This window comes from Psilocybe cubensis, chromosome 9, assembly GCF_017499595.1.
Source record: "Psilocybe cubensis strain MGC-MH-2018 chromosome 9, whole genome shotgun sequence".
Lineage (NCBI taxonomy): Eukaryota > Fungi > Basidiomycota > Agaricomycetes > Agaricales > Agrocybaceae > Psilocybe > Psilocybe cubensis.
The window spans coordinates 1,559,326-1,583,886 of NC_063007.1; the positions used below are offsets into that span (position 1 = coordinate 1,559,326).

The following is a 24,561-nucleotide window of genomic DNA, read 5'->3' on the forward strand; positions in this document are numbered from 1 at the left end:
CTGCCAAACTCGCAGCCATGAACAAGAAGAACGTTTTGCCTTCAGGAACAACGTCCTTGTCCTCTTCTACTACCGCACGGGCCTTACCGGGTCTCGCAGCGCCCGTGCCCAAGGTGCCCATTGTTCCGGCGTCGCTGCCATCCAAGGTTGTGTACGCAGGAACCCCTTCGCCCAGCCTCTCCAGCGGGCCTACCCCCGCGTCTGGCTCTGGGGCACCCACACCCGCCATATCTGATGATCTCCTGCGCAAAGTCGCAGAAGCTAAACGACGTGTTGCAGATGCGCAGACGAAACTCGCAATCAAAGATAACCCGTACATGGTGTGCTCTATTCCACTGGCCCATAACGTCTCTAACTTTTTTTATTAGACCCTCGCGCAGTCCGCGAAGCGCAGCAGCAAATCGAGCACACCGCAAATCGAGCCGACACAGCAAGGCGCCGGGCTGAAAATGGCCGCGCACCCTCTGCTTCTAGACACAACGCCCGTGCTGCCGCAGTCCAAAAAAGACAGATACAAGCCCATGCAGCCCAAATTTGCATCAATCAAAGCGAATGTGCGGAACCAGCCGTCGCCCTCTCCAGCTTCGATTGTCCCAAGTGTCGTACCGAGCCCTGCAGCTGCTGCAGGGGCGAATCCGTACATGGCCGGCGGGGTGGGTGTGGCGGGGGCCGCGGGTAGCGGGGGGAAGGAGGTGGGGATGTTCGAGGGTGCGCCAAGGGAGCGGCAGGGGCGTAAGTTCCATTTTAATCCCAAGGGCAAATACGTGGCGCTGGGGAACCAGATGAGACAGGAGAATCAGCTCGAGGCGCTTAAGCAGCGTATTGCCGAAAGTGCACGCAAGGCGGGGTTGGATGGGGATATGGGCATCGAGAAGACTATCAAGGTGTGCATTGGCTTTTTTGTGTTGTTTATGTGTGAGGCTGAATGTGTATGTAGAGGGCTCCGCCTCCTGATTCAGAGTGGTGGGATGCAGCGCTGCTGCCGAGCAAGTCGTACAATGACATTGACACGTTTGGGCTCAACAAACTCAACATCCGCACGCCGGACTCACCTGTGACGATATATATCCAGCATCCTATCCCCATCCCTGCGCCGAACGAGAAGAACAAGATTGAGCTCAAACCGATGATGCTTACCAAGAAGGAACAGAAGAAGATGAGGAAGTTGAGGAGGAAACAGGAGTTGCAGGATAAGCGGGATAGAATCCGTATGGGCCTCTTGCCACCCGATCCTCCAAAAGGTATTTTATTCCAACTACCATAAATGCTCTGATCTAACAATTTCATAGTACGCCTCGCCAATCTCATGAAAGTCCTCACATCAGACGCAATCCAAGACCCTACACGCGTCGAAGCGCGCGTACGCCGTGAAGTTGCGATGCGCAAACACACACACGAAAAGACCAACGCAGAGCGCAAACTTACCCCAGACCAACGACGCGCCAAGCTCGAGACCAAAAAAGCGGACGAGGACAGACGCGGGATAACAGGGCTTGTATTCAAAGTGCTCACGCTCACCGACCCGGCACATCAGTTCAAAGTGCGGAAGAACGCTGAGCAGTTGAATCTGACGGGTGTGTGTGTGTTTGGGCCGAGTTTCAGTGTGGTTTATGTAGAGGGTGCGGGCAAGTATATCAGGAATTATAAGCGGTTGATGATGCAGCGCATCAAGTGGACCGAGGCGGCAAGGCCAAGGGGCGGTGAGGAGGAGGTTGAGCTGGAAAATCCAGAGTCGGAGGCCGAAGATACAGGAGAGACACCGAAAGTGAAAGCGCCAGAGTCGAGTAGTGGCGACGCGGCGAAAAACCTTGAAGACAACAAGTGCTATCTGATCTGGGAAGGCGCATTGCGTGACCGCGAATTTAGCAATTTCAAGGCGCGCAGCTGTCCCACGGACCGTGATGCGCGCGAGATGCTCGGTGATAGGATGAAAGGGTATTGGGATGTTGCGAAGAATTGGAAGCCTGAGGATGAGGAGATTTTCTAGTTGCTGTGCTTTGAATGTGTATGCTTTATTTTAATTGATGTTTTTACAAGAGCCTAAATTGGACCCTAGATCTGTTATTCACAGCCATGGATCCAGTCGAGATGATTCCGAACAAGCTACATTATGAGACTTGACTTTGCAGGCGATACAATGTTCGATTGGATTACGACTATACTACATATTGTACAACAGACGAAGAGGGTCCTTGTCTTTATTTATCGAAGATTCTTCTTGTGGCTGATGGCATCATTTCGATTGGAGGATGGTTCTGAGCAAAGCCTTGGGGTGATCTGGTTTTGACCGTCCATGTCGCTCGCGTGTCCAGTGAGTGAGATGGAGATAAAATCTGTGCGTATTTGATGTCAGTGATTTCACAGAATAACGTCGATCAGAAAGTGCTTTTTAACCTGCTAGTTGACCGCCAAATTCAAGGGCTACTCCTTTGACTAAAAGGTCTCCCAGTACATAGGGCTTGTCCGAGGGAACCTCGAACTCGGCGCGCATGTACTAGAACATTAATCAGAACGATCCAGGTAAGAAAAGAAGAAGCTTCAGTTACAGTGCCCTCGCGGCCACGAGTCCACTTCCACCATTTGCTTGGGTCATCACCGTCGGGAGCCTCTATTTGACCCCAGCTAATGCTACACACCGCAGTGTCAAGATATTCCTAACCGACACTGATGGAGACCGTCGTACCTGTCTATGTATAACCCAACAGGGTTCTTGAGAGTGACCATCGCGCCAGACCGCGCAAACGTATTCACTTCTGCACCGATCTAGGTATGAGCAAAATAAGCGCCCAATGCGTCAGTGTACTGTGTAAAAGAAGTTCAATGACTGACATGGGGATCGGAATTCCGGTTGGGGTTTCCATAACCACTACAACGAATTAGCTCATCTGCATCGGTGATAGGGGTACCATCTAATCGCTTGCGGAGCACAGTTGCCCGGGCCCCATCAGCAAAAGTGCTCGGATCCCCAAATGCCTTGACAAGGCATTTGGAGGCGTCCAAAGGCCCCAATGCCCGAAAGGCATTGTGCGGTTCGTAACGAGAGACTCCGAAGACTGAAAGGCTTCGAATTATTTATTCCAAGCAAATGATTTAGGTAGTACTAAATATAGCCAAATCATTTGGTTAAAATTTGAGTGTCCGTAACATTTAGGCAACATTTGGGAGTCCCAAAAACATTTGGCAAACATTTGCCAGTGTTTAAATGTTTTACACAGTTCACATGGTTCATTATTTAGTGGATCCCTCAGATTATCATAGCAAGTAAAAAGAACTTGTTGCATTAAGAAAACTTATACTACAACATGACTCCAAAAGGTACAGAGAAGCGAGAAAGTGGTTAAATAACAAAATGATGCTGAGACGATGTCATCAATAGATGGTACCCATGAATTATAGGAGCTACTTTGGTCGCATAATGTAAGCAAGGTGTGTGTGCAGAAGTGCGCATATACTCACCTAAAAGTTTGGGAACTAGTGAATGATTATATACCAAGCCGGATATCCAGTAGATCTAAGGCAGAAGGAGAACGGTCTACGGAAAGGCAGATACATGGTCAGTTGAGGATGATCTAATCAGAAAGGAAGTGGCAGAATTACCTGTGAGTTAGATTCAGCTATGATATACGAAGACTTAGAGTTGAAAAGTCCAAGCCCAAGTCCCACCAAGCGTCGCCGGAGTAGTGAACATGAGAGTATGTGGAAAGAAAGAAACGGGGGTTGAAAGAGATTATTATGCACAAACAAACAAATATTTGATCTCCGATTCACTCCGATTCACGCTGATCGCATTGTGACTTCGTTGACAGTCGAGAAATTGTACAGACCGGGTGACCAACTGTACAGAATTCTAATTAGAACTAATGTGGCTGTATAGCCAGTAAATTTTGGTGTGGATGAATTATTTCATCAGCATTTGAAAGTCCTGTAAACATTTCTCATAACCGAAGTGTAAAACCAAATGTTTTGTGACCTCTTTTAATTTTGTTAAATGATTCCTTCAAGGTTGCACAGTGTACAAATTTTTTTTTGTAAATTGTAGTTACTAGAAATTATTTGGTGCTTGTTTTGTGATTCAAAAATGTTTGTGGGGCCTCCAAATGACCACCAAATGATTTGAGTGTTCCCAAATGTTGCCCAAATGTTTTGCGTGACATTACTGTGTCACGTAAAACATTGGCATGCCTTATAAGGCTCCCAAGGCATTTGGGGGTCTGGTCACTTTTGCTGATGCCCCAAGTCCACTTCCGCACCCAGTGTATTCGCGTCTTGAATCCTGCAAATAGGTTCTCCTTTAATTACGATGATTTCAAATAAACGAGTAGTGGTTTTTCACTGACAAATGCATGATGGATCCGGTATTGGTGTTGTTGTTCCATTTGTTGCGAGGGTTGTATACTCCTTGTTGGTCGAAGAGATCTGCCTTCTTGATATCAAATCCGGGATTGAGAGTCTGATAAAGCTCCACCAGCGTATCTGGTTGATATTTCCCCAAGAACTTGTAGTACTGTTAAAGTCGACGAGAGGTATTCAATATCGTTGGATGAACTGAAATAGCTATGCTTCCTACCTCTGGGCCTTCGTTGCAGAATACGATTCTGAGCATTTTCCCTTTGTCATCCCTCTTGATGGACCTGGAAACCATCGATTTTGCAGCGTGATTGGTGAGGCCGGTAAAAGGAAAACATTAACATACCATTCGCAATATTCGTCCTGAACATCTCTGGCCGCGTCGGCAACCTTCCACCTCTTGTGGTCAGCCGGGTTGGCGATCTTAACCTGAAGGGGAAACCTTGAGAATAAATCCAGAAGCTTTTAAACAAATCTGTTCCAACTGACCTGCTTGGGAAACGCGATCCAAGTAATCTTCGCGTCATTCTGGGGATCCTTTTCCATGACCTTGGTAGCATCGTAGAACTGGGGCTCCAAAGTAGGCGTCACACGATCAGTGAGCATGAATGAAGATATTTGTTGGCTCCTGTTAATTGGGCGGAAGTCAAACATTAGCGCTTAGCCTCGACATTGAGGTCGAAGTTTGATGAAGTCATACCATAATTTCTTGTTCTCCTCTGTGAGGTCATCAACGAATCCCGGTGGGTCGTGATACTTCAAAGACATCGTATTTGGTGGATAGTTTTTGAAACTAGTTGAGTCTCTTTTTAAGGCTTTTAGGGCCTTAAACTCCTATGATTATGATTGGCGTTCTAATAAACGGACTGAGACTTGAAAATGTTGAATTTCCCTGGTAGAATCTAGCTGCCCACTAGGCTACCCTAATAACAGTCCGAGACTTGCAAATATTAAATTGTCCTGGTAGAAAATGTCTACGGACATTGCTGAACTATGACGTCGTTGCTACGATGTTTATTTTATAATCAGTTTTGTCGGGCAGTCGTTGCAAAATTTACTCTTCTTTTCGTTCAATTGACAAGTTTTTAAAAACTTGGAACTACCTTATCTGACTCTCGTCTACTTGTATTCACACTTGCTGGTTGAAACGTATGGCCTCCTCCGAGCCTATACTGTCCTCCATTGCAGGGATTGACCCATCACCTCGCTATCTATCCCCTAAAGAGGTCGCTGAACTTACGGACTGGTTTGGCCAATGGCTAGCAAAGACTCCTATATCTAGTAGGCAGCTCACTCTTCGAAGTCTCCTCAAGGAGGTCCTCCCTGCGGACAGTTATTCAATCTTTGCTGTTGCTGATGGCATACCTATCGTCTATGACCATGCCAATCCTGACAACCCTCTCAATTCTGTTTCTCGTCATCTGCGCTTCATTATCATTGCTCTTCCAGACAAGGCTCTCCAAGAAACATTTAAGCTCAAGGAGGCTATTCTACGTCGGACGCTGTGTATTGTTGGGAGCTCTAGTCCTGATTCAAAGTCGAAATTTCTCCAGTGCGCAAGCTGGGATCCGAAAGGATTAAATCAGAAACACGGATTCGGCCTCATGCACTTTTACGAACGCTTAGGGCCGGATTGGATCTATGTTGGCAATAGTCTGAACGCGGTAAGTTGCAAACCTTACTCCTCTTTTCTCTTGTTTGACAATCTCTTAATGTCGTTCCCCCAAGTTCAATACCCTCTCAATCAACCGAGGTCCATTCGATGGGTGAGTAACTGGAGAACCTTTTTGCTCATATGCACGCAGCTTATGCGATGTTATAGACATGTGGGCGGTGGTTTAATTATGAAGGTAGGACAAAAGTTCTTCGCCTAAACATCCGATAACTAATCTCATTTCCTTGCAGGAACTCACGAGCCCATGGACTCACTGGTTTGACACCAACCGCGACGATTTTATAAGCTCCCTGGGCTCCACCAAAGGTCATCCATCGAAATGTGACCCCAACAATGCTCTCAACGACGTGTTATTCAGTGGACCCAATGGGCCTCCTCTTTCTCTCGTTGTATGTTTACTTAAGAGAGTCTCCGTAGAGTCTTCCTGATATTTTGTCTCCAGCGACGGGCAGAAGACTTAGAACCTATTGTCGAGTTGTCAGTCTCAAAGTGGTATGATGCCAGATTCGGTATGGGATCGTCGTCGTAAACCAGTCGTTATGATGTTTCTGATTGCTGCGTCCAATTAGCGCATGACTTTTTAGACCCAGATGATCTCAAGCCTCTTCCAAAGACCACCGCTGTCAGAGATTGGGTTGGTCACATTTTACTCAGTCGCAGTATGAATATTGCTACCAGTCCAACGTCCAACGCCGAGGTTAAACAACAGGCTAATATCAACGGGATACCTGCGACGCTTTTCTTTAACTTGAATGCTATAGAACGTCTGCTTCCTGATGCGGGTCCTTCGAAGGTGGGCAATCTAGTTGTTTTAAAGCGCGGTACATTTACCGGAGCCATCACAGGCATATACCGTTGATAATGCAGTTTATGTTCAAGCTGTCGAGTCGCTGGGGTTAAGTTTGTATTACGATGATTTTTCAACTGATCCCCCGACACAGAGCCTTGCAGTTAAGGGATCAGAAGGACCCTTCGCTTTCCCAATCATCGAACCTGGCTTGGAAGATTATCAAGGTATCAGAACATTGGTTAACAAATCTAGCCTCGCAACTCTACTCCCACAAAAGGCCATCACAGCCATGCTGATGGTTGATTTTTAGTGCGTCAGACTGCCTGGATACTTTCGTCCATTGTGAGCCAATCCTAACAAGTAAACAGCAATCCCATCTACTCTGCTCGCCGCGAAGGCCTGATGCAGTACGTGCCCCATAACGCGTCCCTCAAGGAAGACGGGAAGACGTACGATGCATATGATCAGTTCCTCGCCAACCTGAAAGCATCACCGGCGTCGAAAGACCCTAAGTCCGCCGAGTTCGAGCTCCTCCAACTTCTTGACACTCCGGATGAGTCCTACGTCGAAATTTTCACCAAACGAGTCAATGCGTACCTCGAAAAAGTTGCGGAGCGGATGAACAGTGAAGCGAATATCAAGGTTTCAGCAGTGCAAGAATATATGACGCTCGCAGACGGTCGGAGGAGGTTGTATCGAGGTCGAGAGAACCAAAAAGAGTCAGCTGGGCTGAATGAATTCTTGCTCACTTTACCTATAATGGATCAAGCCCTACCGCTCATTCGCATGATGGAAGATGGGACGGTTACAGACATGGATACTGCGGAGATTGCGTTTTTCAGCAAGAAGAATCAGGAGAAAATACATGCTTTGGATATGTGTTACGCCAGTGCCCCTGGATTGGGAGGTTGTCCAGCCATGATGGCACAGAGACATAGTCCTTAAGCTTTGGTTTGGTCTGTGTAATTTGTGCATATCAGTACCAGCAAATATTTGTAGAAAGTTTGCCTGTCACATCATGCTTAGTAGAATCACCGAACGATGGGCACCTTGTACACATGCGCCACATGTCTCACAGCGGGTGGGTTTGGCGCTTCTGGAGCTATTGCAACTATATATGCTAAACTTGGGCAGGAAAAAGAGGGTTGGAGCGACGATGTCAGGAACGCCGCGAAGGAGATTTACCTTTCAGCAATAAAGGACGGCGCTCACATCGCTGCAGTGTATCATAGAAGTACAATACACGAAACTTTTCAGTTCCTTTGTGGCGAGACCATTGTCGGTGCTCCCCCTCGAAGTTCGAACGCACTTTTCCTGTCGCATGGCCATCGTGGGCGTTGTGGAATGAGCCGCCAGCGTGACTGACCAACAAAGTCACTCTCAACGTCTTACATAATCGTCATGTTTTCTCTCTCCTCCCTTTCCCGGCGCACGCTGGGCGGGCTGTCCAGGGTGCTCGCCGCCCCCGCCCCCGCCCAAGCTCCCACCGCGCTCTCCCCGTTATCAATATTCACCCGTGCGCGCTCTCAGCTTGCGCCAAAACAGGTCAAGCACATCAAGCGGCACAAGGGCAGGGTGCCTATCCCGACGGGCGGGTCGACCAAGGGCACGACGCTCGCATATGGCGACTGGGGCATCCGCATCAAGGGTAACGGCGCGCGACTGTCTGCGAAGCAGCTGACGACGGCGCAGGAGGTGATTGTAAAGAAGCTCAAAGTTCTCAAGGGGAGCAAGGTGTATTTGAGGGTCTTCCCGGACATCCCAGTGTGCATCAAGGTGCGTGTTTGCGCTGTGGTCTGTATGTGTGGATGGGGCGTTGATGGTCGTCGGACAGGGTAATGAGACGCGTATGGGTAAAGGAAAAGGAACGTTCGAGTTCTGGGCGACACGGTGAGCACCCCCGTCATCTACCCAACACACCGCCGCACGAGCCAACCCATGCTTTAGTGTGCCAACAGGCCGAGTCATCTTTGAGATAGGCGGCGTGCCCATCCGCGAGGAACTCGCCCGTGATGGTATGTATTCCATGCATCTTGTTCTCCACCCCTTGTTTTCCACCGGTCTCACACCACCTCCAGTCCTGCGCCTCGCAGCAGCCAAACTCCCCACGCAGATGGAATTTATTACCCGCTCGTCTCTTCCCCGCCTCGGAAATCTTCTTATCCCACCACCACCCCCAAAACAGGTCGACGTGTCAGCTATCCCTGCAGCACCTTCAGCCGAATCTGCCCCACCCTCGGCATAGATTTTTTTGATTGCTATCAATCGTAGGTCGTTGACAAGTCGCGCATATATTTGCTGTCTACCCCCCGATATTGCTAATTAATACGATTCCTTGAATATTCCTGTGTCGCTTGCAGATAAGAAACGCTGGGGGACAGTCAACTTGCCTTTTTTCTTTGCTAGCAGCGCTACTATCCCACCTTTCATCTCGGGTTTAAACATACATTGGATTTCAATTCTACCGTACCGTGAAATTTATCTCACATTCACGTGGTTCTCGGCCAAGCCAACTATCGCTCTTGCTCTAGCACCTTGTAACCCCAAAGCGCAAATCCTGGTTCAAACGCTTCCCAGAACCAGTGGTCACGGAGGGAACCATTGCCAATTAGTATAGACGCGAAATTGGCCTCTACCACTGGTACTGCAACACAGCAATTACGACATTCGCAATTTTCCTCTTCGTATGCGTTTTGCGCCCCCTTGTCGATGGTCGTCCGTCTTCCATCGTTGTCCCATGGCTGATAACTGATGTTTCCTTGAATGCTGCTTCTCTACGGTCCCATTTCTCTCAACGTCGACCTAAACCTCGACTCTTTAAAACATCTCGAAATTGTCGGCATACCCGATTGGCCCGTTTTGACTCCCTGATCGTTACACACATATGCACCACGCACATCTGCATCGGAGCCAGCATCGTTATTATAACCAGAAACAGACGAACGAACTCAGGCTCAGTCGACTCGACCTGGCCACTCTCACTCTTTTGCAATTTGTTGCACTGTTAATCTTGTTCTTCTGATTATTTGCACTGGATCATTGATCATTTATCATGATTGCGTTCGTTTTCTGAGAGAGAAAGCTGTGAAATATGAAGTGATGTGATAAGAACTGAGATGTTAACTGAGCTAAGGTATTGACAGATACTTAATACGAGGGTGAAGGTCCCCCACCCCCGCGACCGCGACGCCCGTCCACTCTACTCTACTCACAAGTACGCATCGTCCGCGATCAGCGAGATCAGTCGGAATCTAACCGGCTTCAAAACATTGTTTGGGTCGGTTGAGATTAACGCTCTTGTTCGTAGTTTGACGTTCGAAGTTTGACATGATAAGATGCTCTGGCCTCACCCCAGCAAATTTCCAACTGATTGTCAGAGTACGGACGATGTCGCTCGAAATCAACGTGCACTTGCTACAGACCCCAACGACTTCCGAACGTCCTAAGAATTTCGTACTCAAAACAAAAAATGAACGTGTGTACAAAGCGTCCTTCATCCCCTCTGCGAGATAATGACTAGATCTAAAATGTAAATAAAATGTTAAACCATGCATCCACCGTCGAAAATGTACAACGTGAGGAACTCGAGCCGGTATGAAACCCTCTGTTCATGATACGGATACTACTAATAAGGTGCTTAATGTACTAATAGTGGGCCCTACACCAGCGTGCTGCCAACCACTTTGTGTACGTGGACCTCCAAACCTGACTTTCCGTTCTGACTGCGCCGAGCATGGTCTTTGGTATCTAGCTCTATTACCTCGTGTATCTGTTGAAATGAGCACACACATACGCCAAGGCGACCCCAAAGAAACAAGTTAATATTTCGCTCACAAACACAAGCTGAAAAACAGCATCGAAAAAAACAAAAAAGGAGGAATTTCACACACTCACAGCAGTGTTCTTCCTATCACTCGAGCTAGCTCCTGCAGCTGCAATGTAAGACGGGCGGATGATCTTGCCTGGCGTGACGACGGCTGTGAGCCTTTTCGTGAGCCGCCCGAAAAGCAGGTTCGCATCGTTCTGGGTGATGCTACGCGCGGCGTCGGTTCCCACGCTCGCTGAGTTGCCGGTGTGTACTTGTGGGTCGCGCGAGTTTAGGCTGGGATAGAGTGCGAGGTGAGATGCGCCCACGAGAGTCAGTCCGTGCGATGGAATTCATGGGGAGAGGAAGCTTACGTTGACAGTAGAGAATTGGTGTATAGCTTGCACAGCGTAAAGTCGAAGACGAAATTGATGTTTGTTGCCTATTCCATTCCATTCGTAAATAAATTTATTAGGGCAAGGAAATAGAAATAAATGAAATTAGATGCGTACCGGAAGAAGGAGGAACACGATAAAATCTGCCAAGGCGAATATGGTGGTGATGGTCCCCGTCTGGATTGTAACTAACAGCCAAGAAACATACAGCATTCAGCAATCTTGCAGTATCCCTCCACAACCCAAACCATGTGCGGAGAAACTATAAACAAACCCAAAAGAGAAAGGTACGCACACAAAATTATCCTTGTAATCCTATCATCAGTCGCTTTGATCCCCGTTCTGCATTTATACTGTGTAACCACGTCTCAGCATAAGCGCCACACCTCATAAGCATGGATTCTCCGCGTACCAGAGACATGGACAGAGAAAGTGTGATAAGCGCGTCCGCCACGGCTGAGCTCCCAAGCCACACGATGAGCGCCGGCTCGACGACGGTGAGGTTCATGCGTTCGCTGATCTGTACCGTCATCACAAACACCGCTACTCCGCCAACTGCGAAAAAATGAAAAGGCCAAAAAAAAAAAAAAAGAATCATGGTCAGTAGGGTGTAACGACTGTATGGATTTGGATGCCGCCAGTGCTTTAACCAAGGCACCAATGATCGCGGGAGTGTCAAGTGAAGGAACGCTGACGTACTAAAGGAACATATTCCGAAGAACACTATGATGGCTGGCATAATAGTCGATTGACTGACGACTTTAATCCGCCATGCAATGAAGAACTGGACTGGGGTCGAGAGCAGGACCTATAAACGGTATAAAACACGCAAAAGGTACTTAGAAAGCAGATATACACAAATAAAGGAACACCCCCTGTATTCGGGCACGGGCGCTTACGGTCACAATGGCATCTACGGAGAGTGCGAACACGAGGGTTAGCAATGTAAAAATAACTTCAAACTCTCAAAAATCAGGTTTACCTGGCTTCATCACTGCCAGTGAGAGTTGGATGTTGTACTTTAGTCAGGAGCTGTTAATTTCAATGTGGTGTGCTTCTTACTCGTAGGGACCTGGCTTAATGCAACTGAGGCGCCTGTCCATTGGTTATTAGGAAATGATCAAGAAAAAACCAAATGGCATATTCTTTTTACCGAAGTTGAGTACAAGAGGTTCAAATACCACTGCGATGTCGAATACCGTGTTAATAGTCTCGATAATGAAGAGGTACAAGATCTAATTTGCAGTATGTCAAGTCCCAGTTCTAAACCTTTTAAAAATATAAAAAAAACATACAAAATAACGGATCCACTGGGGGTCCCTAGAATTATCTCAATTTTATGTCAAGATATTAGTATATTCATGGCTACGCTACCTTCTGTACGTCCTGTAATAAGTGAACGACTTTGTAGATCAGCAAGATTAATGAGCGACTCCGGTGAGTGGTAAGTGTAACCAAGTCGACTTACTTGGATCGCACAGACCTATTCATTAACGGGACGGTTGGTGTGAGCTTGTGTCTTATTTTCTTTCTCTACGAGCCTACTCACGCCGTACAACATAGAGTTAAGAATAGCCCCTATGAGAAGCGGGCCTAGACTACCTCAGAAATCGTTAAGCACAGTAAAAAAATGGATGCAATCGAAGAACGTAAAATATTTACGTGGCTGATACAGCAAACGGGACCGTCATGTCCGAGATTCAGAGGGGATACAATGGCACTAAGGTCGGAAAGGGTGGAGTGGAGCGCAAATAAGAGGATATTTGTAGCAAATTCTTTGACCTTGAATTATTCCCAGCATCGCCTATCGAACCCTGCGAAAATGAAGAGTTCGAAGAAACCATCACCAACCGATGATAGACTAGCTTATGAGGTCGTATGTACATGGAATATATTTCAATTCTTGCGCCGCCGCAGTGTGGAAACCCGAAGGGCGCCAACGCCGCGATGTTCCAGGGCTAATTATAGACAAACAATTTTGGGTGTTTTTGTGTCACAATGTCAAAGTGGCGTCTGCTTCCAGTGTATAATCTATTCTGCCATGGGTTCTGATGGCAACTCAAAGATTCGGTTTTACCCCAGAATTCTAAAGGTTTGCTTTTAATTGGCATATCCTACGCGTACATTCCTGCCTGCTTATTCAAGTTAGACATAAGAAGGCACAGAACTCGCGATTCGTATGGAAAGCCGGAAGAGCGAGGTGGGCCTGCCTATAAGAACAAATAGCTTGAATAGCATAAGCCAAAACTATAGGGAATGACGAAAACGGGCGATAATAATCTCCAACTTTATGAAGCAACGTCCTAGAATACGCTGATGTCACTTACTTTCAAGTCAACGTGTGATGTATTTGTAACCTCACCCACCAAAACTTCCGACTTCCGAGTCCTGTGCCGATGAAATTTAAAGGAGTAATTCAAATCAAGCATGCAGTTGTGGTATATGTATTCATCATGTATACAGTGTCGTTCCAGATTGTAGGAGCTCTATCAATACCCAATCTCTATCGCGATCGAATCAGAAAACGGACAGTTAAGCATCATGTAGCAGGTAAACAGCGATTGAGAAGTCTTGATGTTCATTTTTGGTTTATTTTGGCTCTTAAGCCAAAACTACTCCAGCGGCAGGAACAGCAAAAGGGCAAATCCAACATCGCAATTACAACAAATCGCGTCCAGAAGTTATACTTCATAGTCAGCATGCTTTGAGGTAGGTGTCAAACTCTGCTGGGTTGAGAGATCCAGCTCACTTCTCCCAGTGTATACTGTGCGTATGATTGAACTACACAATAGACCCTGCATTGTTCTTGAGCTCATACTTCCCGTGCGTGTAGCAAATCCGGTGATGGCGGTCATACATGCCATATCGAGACAAGTTCTCCCTGACTGTTTAGGTGGGTGTTTCTAAAGTGTGATAAGCATTTGGGATCATTGTTATTGAAGCGAATATTGGAGCTTTACTGAGATACCTTTATGCAGCGTTCGACTTGACTGCGTTAGGATCTCACTTTATAATTCAACTTTACACGAGGATGAGAAAGTCTATTTATAGTTTTACAACAACCCAACTTGAATCTTCGCTGTGCCACACGTTCAGCAATATCCACGACATCCACAATATCACCTCAAGCGGTTAGCGTGATAAATTATATCAATCTATTCCATCGCTTCGTTGACATCTGAAAACTGCCTGAGAGTGCGGTGGCGATGGGGACTCTGTTATCCCCCTTCAAAGTATTGTATTTAGTTGCTCCACGTAAAGCAATCCTTCAGGCTTCTCTCTTTGCTCCCCATCACCACTGATATCGTCGGAAAAGATGAACGAAAAATCCGCGCTAGACTCAGTTAGCACATCCAGCAAGGGTCATGATTCGGCATCCGAAATTGACCTCTTGTCGTTCCACGAGCAAAGGGCAGGGCGTCTGATCATAGACCCCGAGTGCGCTTGTCTCTCCGCTCCCGTATTCTTGACTGATTCTGACGTGTTGCCTATCACCATTTCTAGGGAAGCAAAAATCGAACTTGGAGAAGAAGTCGCGTCAAGGTTGAAGCTGTCTGCTGATGGGACCAAGGTTCTCTGGCCGCAGCCTACTGACTCAGATCTTGACCCACAAAACTGGAGTGATAGGCGAAAGAATATATTACTTCTTATAATAACTCTCGCTGCCATCGTGCCAGATTTTGACTCCGGAATTGGCATTGCTTGCATCTTTGCTCTAGCAAAGCAATTCAACACAACACCCGATGTTGTTAACAACATTTCACAGAAGTGAGTCTCACGTTCTTCAGTAATGATATATGGCTATTATCAGTAACCTTTGTTTTGCTTTCAAGCTGGAGTATCTTTCTGATAGGTGGGTAAATTCATCGGTTGACTTGTATTTCGCGTCGTTCTTATAATTCCTTTCACCAGGATGGGGAGGAATCTTTGCTGTAATGTTAGTGCGCAGAGTTGGCCGACTCCCTGTCCTCTTCTGGTCGCAGGTAGATACCACCTGCTAATTTATGATAGATACATTATATACTCAACCTTTCTTTAAGGTTCTTGGATTAGCGTTTTGCATTGGCTGCACATTTGCCCCTAATCTCAAAACCTTTGCTGGTAAGTCCATTTGACTTCCGTATTGATTCTCAGCATTCACACAGTAATAATCACAGCTATGAGATGCCTGAATGGATTCTTTGCGTAATTATTTCTGCTGCATACATTGATTCCTTTTACCATTACTGAAATATTCTTTTAGGACAGCTCCTCAGGCTACTGTAAATAACTTTCATAATTTCAGCAAAGATACAATAAACTAATTATTTCCAGGGTCTTTACTGCGTAACGGATCTGTATCCCTTCCACCTCCAAGCACGTAAACTTAACATTTGGACCATGGGCTTCTTAGTTTCTCCTTTCCTGGCTGCTTTTGCGTTTGGTATGCTCGTGTCAGTTTCTTCCTGGCGATGGTCATATGGAATCGGCTCGATCTACTCTGCAATCGTTGTTCTTCTCATTATTTTCTTTATGGAAGAAACGTAGGTTTTTGTCAAGTTGGCTGAAAATGCGAGTACTAATATTCTTGGAAAGCATGTACGACAGGACAGTAAAACCAATTCCAGTTCCTACTACAAGTGGTCTTCGAAAACGATTTGAGGACCTCGTGGGAATTACCGGTCTGAAAATGCAGAAGTATCGTATCTCATGGCACGACTCGATTATGAGCCCTCTCAGGCTCGTGTGGAGACCCCACCTACTCATGGCCCTAATTTTTGAAGTGCGTATCTCGTTTTAGAAATTAACACAATTTCTGAACAAAACTTCAAGGCAATGTTATTCGGATTTAGCATTGGTATCAATGTACGTCTTTTTTGAACATAATTACGAATGAATGCCAACCTACCTGGAACCAGGTTACAAATGTAGTTTTCCTAGGAACTCCTCTTCCGTTTGGTTATGGCTTCGACCAACTTTCTATTGGTGCATCTTATGCGACGCCTATTGTAAGAAGCAGATATTTGTCACCATGTAGATGCTGTCCATATTAAACAGATGTTATCATAGGTCGGCGTCCTTCTGGGTGAAATCATTGGAAGATACACTAATGACTTCATTATGAACGTCAGTATAAGGCGTAACAACGGTGTTTTCGAAGCCGAGAGTCGGCTTTGGTAAGTGTTACAACAAGTCGGTATACGTATTTGCTCATCATCGTTCTAAATAGGGCATGTTATATAGCGATTCCATTATATATTTGTGGATTTGTTACCCTCGGTGCAGCTTTGGAAAGACATCTGAGCGTTGGGGCTTTAATTATGGGATGGGGGATTGCTGAATTTGCCGTCATGATCAATACAGTGGCTATCTATGCATACTGCAACGATGCCTTCCCAAAGCATCAGGTAGACGGTTTCGTAACCTCTTTCGCTCAAAGCTAAATCCAAAAATTCAGGGAGAAATAAGTGCTTTAATAAACATTGCCCGCACCCTCGGCGGTAAGCTCACAATCACGCCTTTGTTTTGTTGCATTACTAACGGTTTCTCAGGGTTCAGCGTCGCATATTTCCAAATACCTTGGGCCTTGAAGCATGGTGCTATACAGACCTTTGGATGCGAGGCCGCGTAAGTGTCGCATCGTATCAAGATTGATAGAATTTAGATTACTGATCTTGACAACAGTATCGTTGCTGGTTTGTTTTTACTATTTGTGCCATTGCTACAATGGAAGGGGACTTCGTTAAGAGTAGGTCTACCTCTTCCATATGTCTTCCCACATAATTTGCTGACAAAAATTTTTAGGCAAAATACTCCTTGCACTAAGTTAATAGATTTTTACAGTTTAGATAGTATTTTAGTAGTACCTGTGCGAGATATCTTTTTTTCAAAACATCGTATGATCCATTCAAGACTGAAAACTACTACTAAATAAGTAGACGTCTGGAGGCGAGTCTACTATGTTGCTACTATGAGTGCCTATACGACAATACCCTTTGTGATCACATTCAATTTTACCAAGTTGATGAATTTATAATATATACAAAATATTGTTTGTTTAGGTTTCAATAGACACGAATGGATTCAAACTTTCCTGCAACCTCTATGCTTTCAGGAACTCCGAAGAAGATATGTATCACGTGCATATTTGTCATGTCGTTTTGGCTCAGTCGCGCCACGTCGGCCCTTAGCGCCAGCGCCTCAGCCTTCAACCTCATTCAACGACTTTTATCATTTTTGTAGTGCAGGGACTCATACAGATCGTCACAAACTCGAGCGAAAACTCATGGTACTTTGGCCTTCGGAGGACTTTAGTGAGTAAGAACGAGTGTCCTTCTTCTCTTTTTATTACGTGCTTGCCATCAAGTTTATTGACCAGGAAAGTCATCTTTCCAATATATCATCCCTCTGTCATCTCTTCCTTGATCTTCAAGCAATCTTCCAGCATCATCTTTCAGTCGAATCTTCGTCTCTGACGCAAATTGTATATCTTGTCGCACCGGAATTATTGCTACTGCCATTGGGGCACTATCTGTCATCGGAATTCCATCCATCATGTCCCCCACATCTCATGTCCCCCACATCAGAGACTTCGTCCCTCTCATTATCGAGGCTTGGTCTTTTTTGTGTATCTCAGAATCTAACACTGGAATTCAAGTCTTTCTATCGTTTATGCAAACATCGTGTTTACAAAACTCGCCAACGTTCCTACTGTGTAACTCTGAAACTGCGACTGGTAAACTTCATGCGGGTGTCCGATCTCTGCATGATTATCATACTGGCCAGCTAATGCAATCACTTCCTTTACGACTGAGCTCATTGGCTGAGACTGCATTCGCAATCTACTTCGATATGTAGCAATCAGTTATAATCTACACTAAAACATGTGCAGATTTTGCGTACCGTTCAACGGAAGCACAAATGCCACGGTTCCTGCATCGACCCATCCTGCTGCCAGGAGAGAGGAATGCTCGTTCGTATCGATGGTATACCAATGATCTCCTTTGCTCTGGAGGGATGCGCCTATGAGGGGGACGCTACCACAGACCTGTGTTGAATAGGCGTATCCAAATAACTCTGTGTCCGCGTTATCGAATCCGCTGACCACAGGAACGGTCCCGTCCGTGGAGAGAGCGATGATCCAGTCGGTGGTAACTGGATTGAATAATCGGTACATCGGAAATGTGAAATCCTGAGGCGTCTGCCATGCCCGGAAAAGCGCTCCTTGAAGTTGCCAGTCTGCTCCTCCGAGACTGTGTTGGTTGACGAATAACCAGCGGGGGGCAACAACATGAAATGTGTTCTGCATACTATACCCTGCGAAAAACGTCACAGAGAGGCTTGGGTCTGCGCACGTCTGAGCTCCACGACCCTGTAAAATCAGAATGGTCAGAATGATCTTATGACTGACGAAGGAATACAGGTGGCCCTGATACCTGGTTGATTAATCCAGCAGCTTGAGTAACGGTGCATCCAACCATGGACGATAGGAAAAAGGTAAAGATGCGCTTGAACATTGTAGTTGTTAGCTTTTTGCAAATACTTGAGGGGTGATGTTTCTAACCTCCAACCTTCAAGGCTTTTATACTGTTTTTCTGCATCTATGTTTATGCTTATGTCCTATGATACTCGATATTTTTTTCTCAAATGAATGTTGCGAGTGTTCGACCTGTCATCCAGAAGTTTTGTGATTACCCGTCTAGCATGGAACTACATTTCATTGGCTTGTGGGGCCATCATTAGTTCCAGCCTTCGCCGATCGTGCACACAGCGGTGTTCACACTTTCAACCTCCAAGGAAGCATGACCTCAGGACATATTGTACGAATATGGAAACCGGAAACATCACTACGCCGGAGGGCTATTATAGTTCACTGTAATCAGCTTTAGCACTGACTACTCACGATGGCCTGTTTGTCCTAGCTTTAATCGGAACTTTTCTACTGCGACTGACAGTTAAAGGGGTGCTAAGTTTGTAGATATTACTGGGCTCTCATAGACACATTGTATCGTGTTTTTCCGTACAAGGTTGGCAATTTTTGGAGATGTGATGTCCGATAATTCGACGACACAGGTTGCTAGATATTCTTTGTATATCGGAAGAAATATTTACAGGGTTAATACGACATATGCCATGGGTCAATAAGCTATCAAATTGTTTATCTACTTTAAAAGAGTCTACCGGTGTGGGTTTTTGCTCTCGGGACTTCATTCCAAACATCCGCCGGTGTTGGATTCCTAAGTATTATAGCTACTTTCATATCGATAGGCCTAACGTCAAAATTTACACATACACGGAAAATGAAATTTCAATAAGAGGGAGCGATTTCTTACAGATATAAGAGATGCTCAAAGTCGACAAACCATTGTGTTTGTCGATTTTAGGAAGCTGGAAATTTCTACAAGGGTATGATGAATCTATCCTGGTAATTTAATCGGATGTGATTCATGAGGAAGTGCGAATGAAAAAATGTGACATCAGCCTAACGAATCGCTCTTAAGGCAAATTTACGTCCTTCCACGATACACAGATTGCTAAGTGATCTAACAAATCTCTCAATGCACCAGGAAACAAAGCCGAAAGAGAACAAAATGGCTACGCGTGAATAAACCGAAAGACACGTGTATCAATACTACGTGCATTGTAGATGCTATGCGATGGCGCACGGACCCCTAATTCCTTACGCATTCCCATCATGTAGGTTCATGCATTCATGTTCAAAACTCGAGCGTTCAAGTAACTCAGGCAACGCTGGACGTGAAATATTGGTCTTTGTATACCCCACAGGCGCATACATCCACTTCTTTTCGTCACGACGCAGCTACTTGAGCAAAGTTGACGCTCTAGCCTCTAGAAGCTTGCTATTGAATCGCGTGTCCCTTCACAATGGATTTGCAACCAATAGCCCGCTAGTTTGACACTGAGCGACTGAAACTCATAGTCGACAAAACCCAAATTATATTCTCCTGATGTGTTACGTCGATATCCTGACATTCAACCGCAGATCAAGTTCGATACAATCAATATTATCCAAAGCCAACTAAAGTAGTGCGTCCTTAACATACATTTTTCTACTATATCGTTCACTCAACTGTCCAGAAGGTTTCCCAAAAACCGACTACATCACCACCGGCAAATAGATAGACAATCAAATAGAAAAATAAATCACCCAGACATGCCAATCGGCCAAGAAAATACAACAACCTTCCCCCCTCCGAAGCAAGCAAGCATTTCGGGGATCAGTTGTCCATGAATATCGAAATATGAGGCCATCGAAGGATACAGCTTCAGAAATCGAACGCCTTGCTCTTCCATGTCCTTTCCTTGCCAGTTTTGTGTTCTTTTTTACTCCGGTCCTCCCACCTCTCCTCAGCACGCTGAACAGTGTTAAGCCCTTCACTGGCACCTTGGACAGCAGTATCGACAACCTTGTTGGTTGTATCCTTGACATCCTGAACGAATCCACGTCGTTCGTCCTCCCCACTATGCTCTCCACTAGAACCGTCATATGGACCGGCCTTGCCAGGGAACAACTGTGCACCGGCTCCGACAGCAATTTGCACTGTTTCCTCTTCCTCGCGTTCTGCTTCATGAGGAACGTATGCGCCATCAACCGCGTCCATAGTCATATCAACGCGTTCCATCGAGTTGGTAGCTGGATGATACACCATGGCAGGGATCCCACGTGGCTCCTCAGTCGTAGTGGTTGTGGTAGTAGTCGTGCTCGTGAATATCAGACCTTTGCTGGTAGCCTCTGTACTCGTGCTCGTTTCAATATGCTGGTTTCCCTCATCTCTGGTGCTATCGCTCTGTGACATGCGTTTCAGGGCAGCAGGACCCGTGTGCAGGACTGCACTCCACCAGTCACTGAGAATATCTGCAAAGCCGTCCGCCGCCGCAACCTCATCCTCCAGCTCGTGCTTGGTGAGCCCCAAACCAGCCATGACAGAATCTTTGCTGACAATTCCCTCTCCCTGCGCGATTCTCTCTCTGTACCTGTCGCGTCTCCTCGTTTCACCTTTGATCTTGGCGTCCCTGGCCACCTCGCCTAGACTGAGCGCAAGAACATCCAAGCTGGAACGGATTTTCTCCTCAACAGCTTGCTTCACGATACGAGCGATTACAGGACCCGCAAGGGGCTGCAATACCAGTTTGTTGAGGATCCAGTGCCGGCTTTGGTCGAGCCTAAACCGTAGCCCACGAACGGCCGCAGAGATGTCCACAACGCGAAACAAAGGTTCTGCGGAACGATACAACCCGCGATCGCGCATCACATCGCGCTGGTGGCCGACAGCTGCGCCGACAGGTGCAACAGCCGTCTGCACATCCAAATTCGCAGGCTCGTCGACTGGCTTACTTTCCCCCGTCTCCTCGTCTTGGATGACAATTTCTGGGACGTCGGGCCGATGACTGCTGTCGCTACTATGAGCAAAATTGGCGAGCGAAGAAGACGAGGAGGTTGCGTACAGTGACTTTGTGCTAGCTGATTCTGCGGCGTCAAAGCCAGCAGATGAATCGTCGTTGTCCATCTCAATTTCGACTTCAATATCCACGCCGAGCCCTCCATGCGGGGTACCCATCCCGACATCCACACTGATCACACCCTCGTCCTCGTAGCCCACAATACCACCTTTATACTTGAAATAATATCCCATCCCTTCAACTCTCGCACGAACCCCGTCCATGTGCAACCTCAATCTTGACGTCGTCTGTACACCTGGGTGTAGTGTCGTACCGGACAGACTTTCTCCATCATCATTTTCCTCCGCCATATCAATCTTAACCTCCGTCCACTCCCTCAGTACCACCTCGTCAGGTACCAAGCTTGATTCCACCGGCTCGTGGTCCAGCGTTCCCTTCGCGATACCCTGCACAAACAACGCCTGCAACGCAACCTCCATCGTGTCCGTCTTTGCCTCAATTGATGGAACGGGAATTGCACTAGTCGGAAGCATACGCAGCAGCCGTGGAATCGCCCATCCAACCCATGCCGTCCAGCCACGCATACCAGCGAGGCTCTGCATGAGAGTGCGCCTGCTCTGCTGCGCGCCTTGGGACACGAGACTTGAAAAATCTCCTCCGAGCGCCTCGAACGCACGCACGAGTCCCATTGTGGTCTTATCGTTCTCGAGAGAAGAGATGTAGGCCTCGATCTCGTTGCTGAGTGCCACAATGTCGTGTTTGAACCGTCTCTTAGCTTTCTCTTCGTGAGAGAGATTGTGCTGGGGAGAGTCGCCTGTGGTGCCGCTGGGTTCTATGGCAACATCCTCTGCGACGTTGATGACTGAATCTCCGACGACACTGACGAGCTCCGCGCCCTCGTCAAATAAGGCTTCCAGTGCATTTGCACCATCAGCGGACGCTGCCCAGCCAGGTTCATCAATAGCTCGATCTAGGTAAGCACCAAGGCGTCCGATATATACGCGGAATGGGTTTGGGTTGGATATCCCGTGTTTCTCTTCTTCCACTGGTGTGGACGGCGTTTCATCTTGGGATTGCGATGGAGAGATCGCAGGCGACGATAATGCTTGCTGTAGTGCAGCTCGCTGCTTTTTCCGCGCCTTCTTGTTCTTTTTGCGACTGCCGGTAGTAGGAGCAGGCACACCGAGAGGCTGGGGTGTAGGCGACTGGGGTTCAGGTGTCGAGGATGACGATGAAGCCTTTTTGTTAAGCGTGTTTTGGGATTCGGTCGCGATGATCTCGGGCACGTCATTCAGATCGCGAATGACATGTCCAAATGCTGTGAACAAGCCGTCCAGAGAATGGCCTTGTGCTACGCGCTGTGCTACCTCCTTGAGGTCGCGCAGAATCTCGTCGGACTTGACATCGACTGTCGGTTTTGTTGATTGTGACTGTGGGTAAGGCTGAGGAGGGTAAGTGGGTGCTTCTGTTTCCTTAATCGCGTCCTTTGCCTCGGTGGCAACTCCTTCGAACGTTGACGAGATGACCTCGGAGCTGACAACCACCTTTTCTGCGTATTTACGTACAAGGATGAGGATCGCCCGCATAGCGGAACGTGATGCTCGATCTTGTTGTACTCGTGAGAGTACCTTTACAAGATATATGAGGTCAAAAAAAGCTAAACCACTGGTTAAAATATTGAACTTGCCTCTCGAATTCGTTCCAATATCCGTTCTTTAGTTTTGTCTGCGACATCGCCTCCGACACCCACCCATTCCTTCTTGACATCTACGGCAGTAGACTTGAGATTGTTGGCGACTTCTTTTCCCTTGTCCTTGATAGTAGTGTCCATTTTTAGTTCCCCGTCGGGGCCCTTTCCTATGATGTCATTGCCCCTACGCGCTTGCTCTTCGACACCGCGGGCAGCGTCCTGTACCTGCAAAGCTGCACGTCCGACGTCAGCAGCAGCGTGTGCGACGATGTCTCTGACGATGCCGAGGAGATCGTTGAGAACTAGACGGAACGCGGGCGACGTGACGCTGATCTGCGCGAGCGTCCGCACGGCGCTGAAAAATGTGGAAGCGTCGAACGCCAGCTGGTCCTTGGAGGGCACTGCGAAAGGTGTTATTGGGTTGGACGCGCTGAGGGACGGATGTAAGTCTTACATTCTCGCCCAAGATCGCTCGCTCCGCTTTTCGTGGCATCCAACGCCGATTGACCAGCTGCTGGAAGGTTTGCGTTGACTTCAATGGGGGCTTCGATGGAAGCAATGTGGAAATACAGTTCCTGAAGCTTGTTATCGGCTAGCAAACACGAACTCAGAACGCGATAGAGAGTAAATAGATTCGTTTCGCACCGTTTTTCTCCAAGCCGAAGCGTAAAACAGCTTGTACGAGACCTTTCACGTCAGCTAAAACCTTCCGTCCCTGTTTGCTCGTTGGCCCGTTTCCGCTGATCACTTTGCCCTTGTCCTCCCTCAGAAGCTCAGAGTTGAGCAGTGCCTGCAGTAAGCGAGATATCTGGTCCTGACTAGGAAGCTTTCCAGCGTTCAGCGCGACAAGAACATCGACGACCTTTTCGACAATAGGACGCTCCACATCCGCGGCGGTGGCCCGAGGCCTGGACGGCTCAGCAATGGCGTGGGGGCGATGTTTTGGGAGCAAAGGCTCGCGCTCGCCCGACGCCTTGGCTTTGGACTTTCCAAAGCAGGAGAGGCAGTAATCCATGGGCGTAAAGTTTAGTGGAGAGGATTGTGGTTCAGAACCCCTCCTCGAAAGTGTCCCACTTTACTTCTTAGGTCGCCGGCTGATCGAAATTTCTATATCAAGATGCCGTTGATCCCACGCGAAAAGGGCATAGGGGCTAATCATTCCCTCTGTCCTCTGTATTCTACTCGGGTGCGAGTAGGGATTGTGCATAACTACGGGGGCGATATTTTTTCCAACAGTGACCACGACTGTCTTAGCTGGCCTGTACTGGAACGCACCAGGCTCCAGCTAACTGCGAAATGTGGTGTGGCTTTAAAATGGCTTAAATATTAGAATTACTGAAACGATGGAACCCATGGAAGGAAATCGAACTCAAATCGAATCAAGGCGCGACGCTGAGCGAGAAGCGACCATTCCATGACACCTAACCAGTCGACACGTCACAACAGCGAAGACACATA

General features: G+C 47.2%; 9 protein-coding genes across 9 annotated transcripts; 4 read left to right on the top strand and 5 right to left on the bottom strand.

The window, feature by feature from the left end:
* Positions 1–17: 17 nt before the first annotated feature.
* On the top strand, positions 18–1,987 carry JR316_0009927 (U4/U5/U6 small nuclear ribonucleoprotein prp3; the record flags this gene model as incomplete). The annotated part of the gene is made up of 4 exons (XM_047895607.1): positions 18–320; positions 369–884; positions 938–1,241; positions 1,290–1,987. The coding sequence occupies 4 exons, from the start codon at positions 18–20 to the stop codon at positions 1,985–1,987; spliced, it is 1,821 nt and encodes a 606-aa protein (XP_047745326.1).
* A 215-nt stretch (positions 1,988–2,202) lies between these two features.
* JR316_0009928 (uncharacterized protein) lies at positions 2,203–5,115 on the bottom strand (the record flags this gene model as incomplete). The annotated part of the gene is made up of 11 exons (XM_047895608.1): positions 2,203–2,333; positions 2,395–2,494; positions 2,547–2,628; positions 2,684–2,763; positions 2,830–2,973; positions 4,243–4,273; positions 4,338–4,504; positions 4,568–4,631; positions 4,694–4,776; positions 4,837–4,975; positions 5,048–5,115. The coding sequence occupies 11 exons, from the start codon at positions 5,113–5,115 to the stop codon at positions 2,203–2,205; spliced, it is 1,089 nt and encodes a 362-aa protein (XP_047745327.1).
* A 383-nt stretch (positions 5,116–5,498) lies between these two features.
* JR316_0009929 (uncharacterized protein) lies at positions 5,499–7,757 on the top strand (the record flags this gene model as incomplete). Its single annotated transcript, XM_047895609.1, has 8 exons — positions 5,499–6,011; positions 6,076–6,113; positions 6,170–6,197; positions 6,253–6,411; positions 6,465–6,531; positions 6,592–6,815; positions 6,868–7,121; positions 7,181–7,757. The coding sequence occupies 8 exons, from the start codon at positions 5,499–5,501 to the stop codon at positions 7,755–7,757; spliced, it is 1,860 nt and encodes a 619-aa protein (XP_047745328.1).
* A 456-nt stretch (positions 7,758–8,213) lies between these two features.
* Positions 8,214–9,057, top strand: JR316_0009930 (54S ribosomal protein L16, mitochondrial; the record flags this gene model as incomplete). Its single annotated transcript, XM_047895610.1, has 4 exons — positions 8,214–8,588; positions 8,647–8,702; positions 8,760–8,827; positions 8,891–9,057. 4 exons carry the CDS (start codon positions 8,214–8,216, stop codon positions 9,055–9,057), a joined length of 666 nt encoding a protein of 221 aa, XP_047745329.1.
* Positions 9,058–10,470: 1,413 nt separating this feature from the next.
* Positions 10,471–12,004, bottom strand: JR316_0009931 (uncharacterized protein; the record flags this gene model as incomplete). The annotated part of the gene is made up of 9 exons (XM_047895611.1): positions 10,471–10,581; positions 10,707–10,914; positions 10,992–11,059; positions 11,130–11,189; positions 11,221–11,274; positions 11,425–11,567; positions 11,712–11,820; positions 11,885–11,925; positions 11,995–12,004. 9 exons carry the CDS (start codon positions 12,002–12,004, stop codon positions 10,471–10,473), a joined length of 804 nt encoding a protein of 267 aa, XP_047745330.1.
* Positions 12,005–14,328: 2,324 nt separating this feature from the next.
* Positions 14,329–16,817, top strand: JR316_0009932 (MFS transporter fsa7; the record flags this gene model as incomplete). Its single annotated transcript, XM_047895612.1, has 16 exons — positions 14,329–14,780; positions 14,846–14,865; positions 14,925–14,995; positions 15,053–15,113; positions 15,170–15,197; positions 15,256–15,274; positions 15,327–15,535; positions 15,588–15,774; positions 15,825–15,857; positions 15,911–16,000; positions 16,062–16,168; positions 16,222–16,399; positions 16,450–16,492; positions 16,544–16,619; positions 16,677–16,740; positions 16,797–16,817. The coding sequence occupies 16 exons, from the start codon at positions 14,329–14,331 to the stop codon at positions 16,815–16,817; spliced, it is 1,659 nt and encodes a 552-aa protein (XP_047745331.1).
* Positions 16,818–17,807: 990 nt separating this feature from the next.
* On the bottom strand, positions 17,808–18,508 carry JR316_0009933 (uncharacterized protein; the record flags this gene model as incomplete). Its single annotated transcript, XM_047895613.1, has 3 exons — positions 17,808–17,833; positions 17,895–18,363; positions 18,428–18,508. 3 exons carry the CDS (start codon positions 18,506–18,508, stop codon positions 17,808–17,810), a joined length of 576 nt encoding a protein of 191 aa, XP_047745332.1.
* A 1,770-nt stretch (positions 18,509–20,278) lies between these two features.
* Positions 20,279–23,596, bottom strand: JR316_0009934 (uncharacterized protein; the record flags this gene model as incomplete). Its single annotated transcript, XM_047895614.1, has 3 exons — positions 20,279–23,041; positions 23,164–23,493; positions 23,558–23,596. 3 exons carry the CDS (start codon positions 23,594–23,596, stop codon positions 20,279–20,281), a joined length of 3,132 nt encoding a protein of 1,043 aa, XP_047745333.1.
* A 114-nt stretch (positions 23,597–23,710) lies between these two features.
* On the bottom strand, positions 23,711–24,118 carry JR316_0009935 (uncharacterized protein; the record flags this gene model as incomplete). The annotated part of the gene is made up of 1 exon (XM_047895615.1): positions 23,711–24,118. The coding sequence occupies one exon, from the start codon at positions 24,116–24,118 to the stop codon at positions 23,711–23,713; it is 408 nt and encodes a 135-aa protein (XP_047745334.1).
* Between the last annotated feature and the right edge of the window lie 443 nt (positions 24,119–24,561).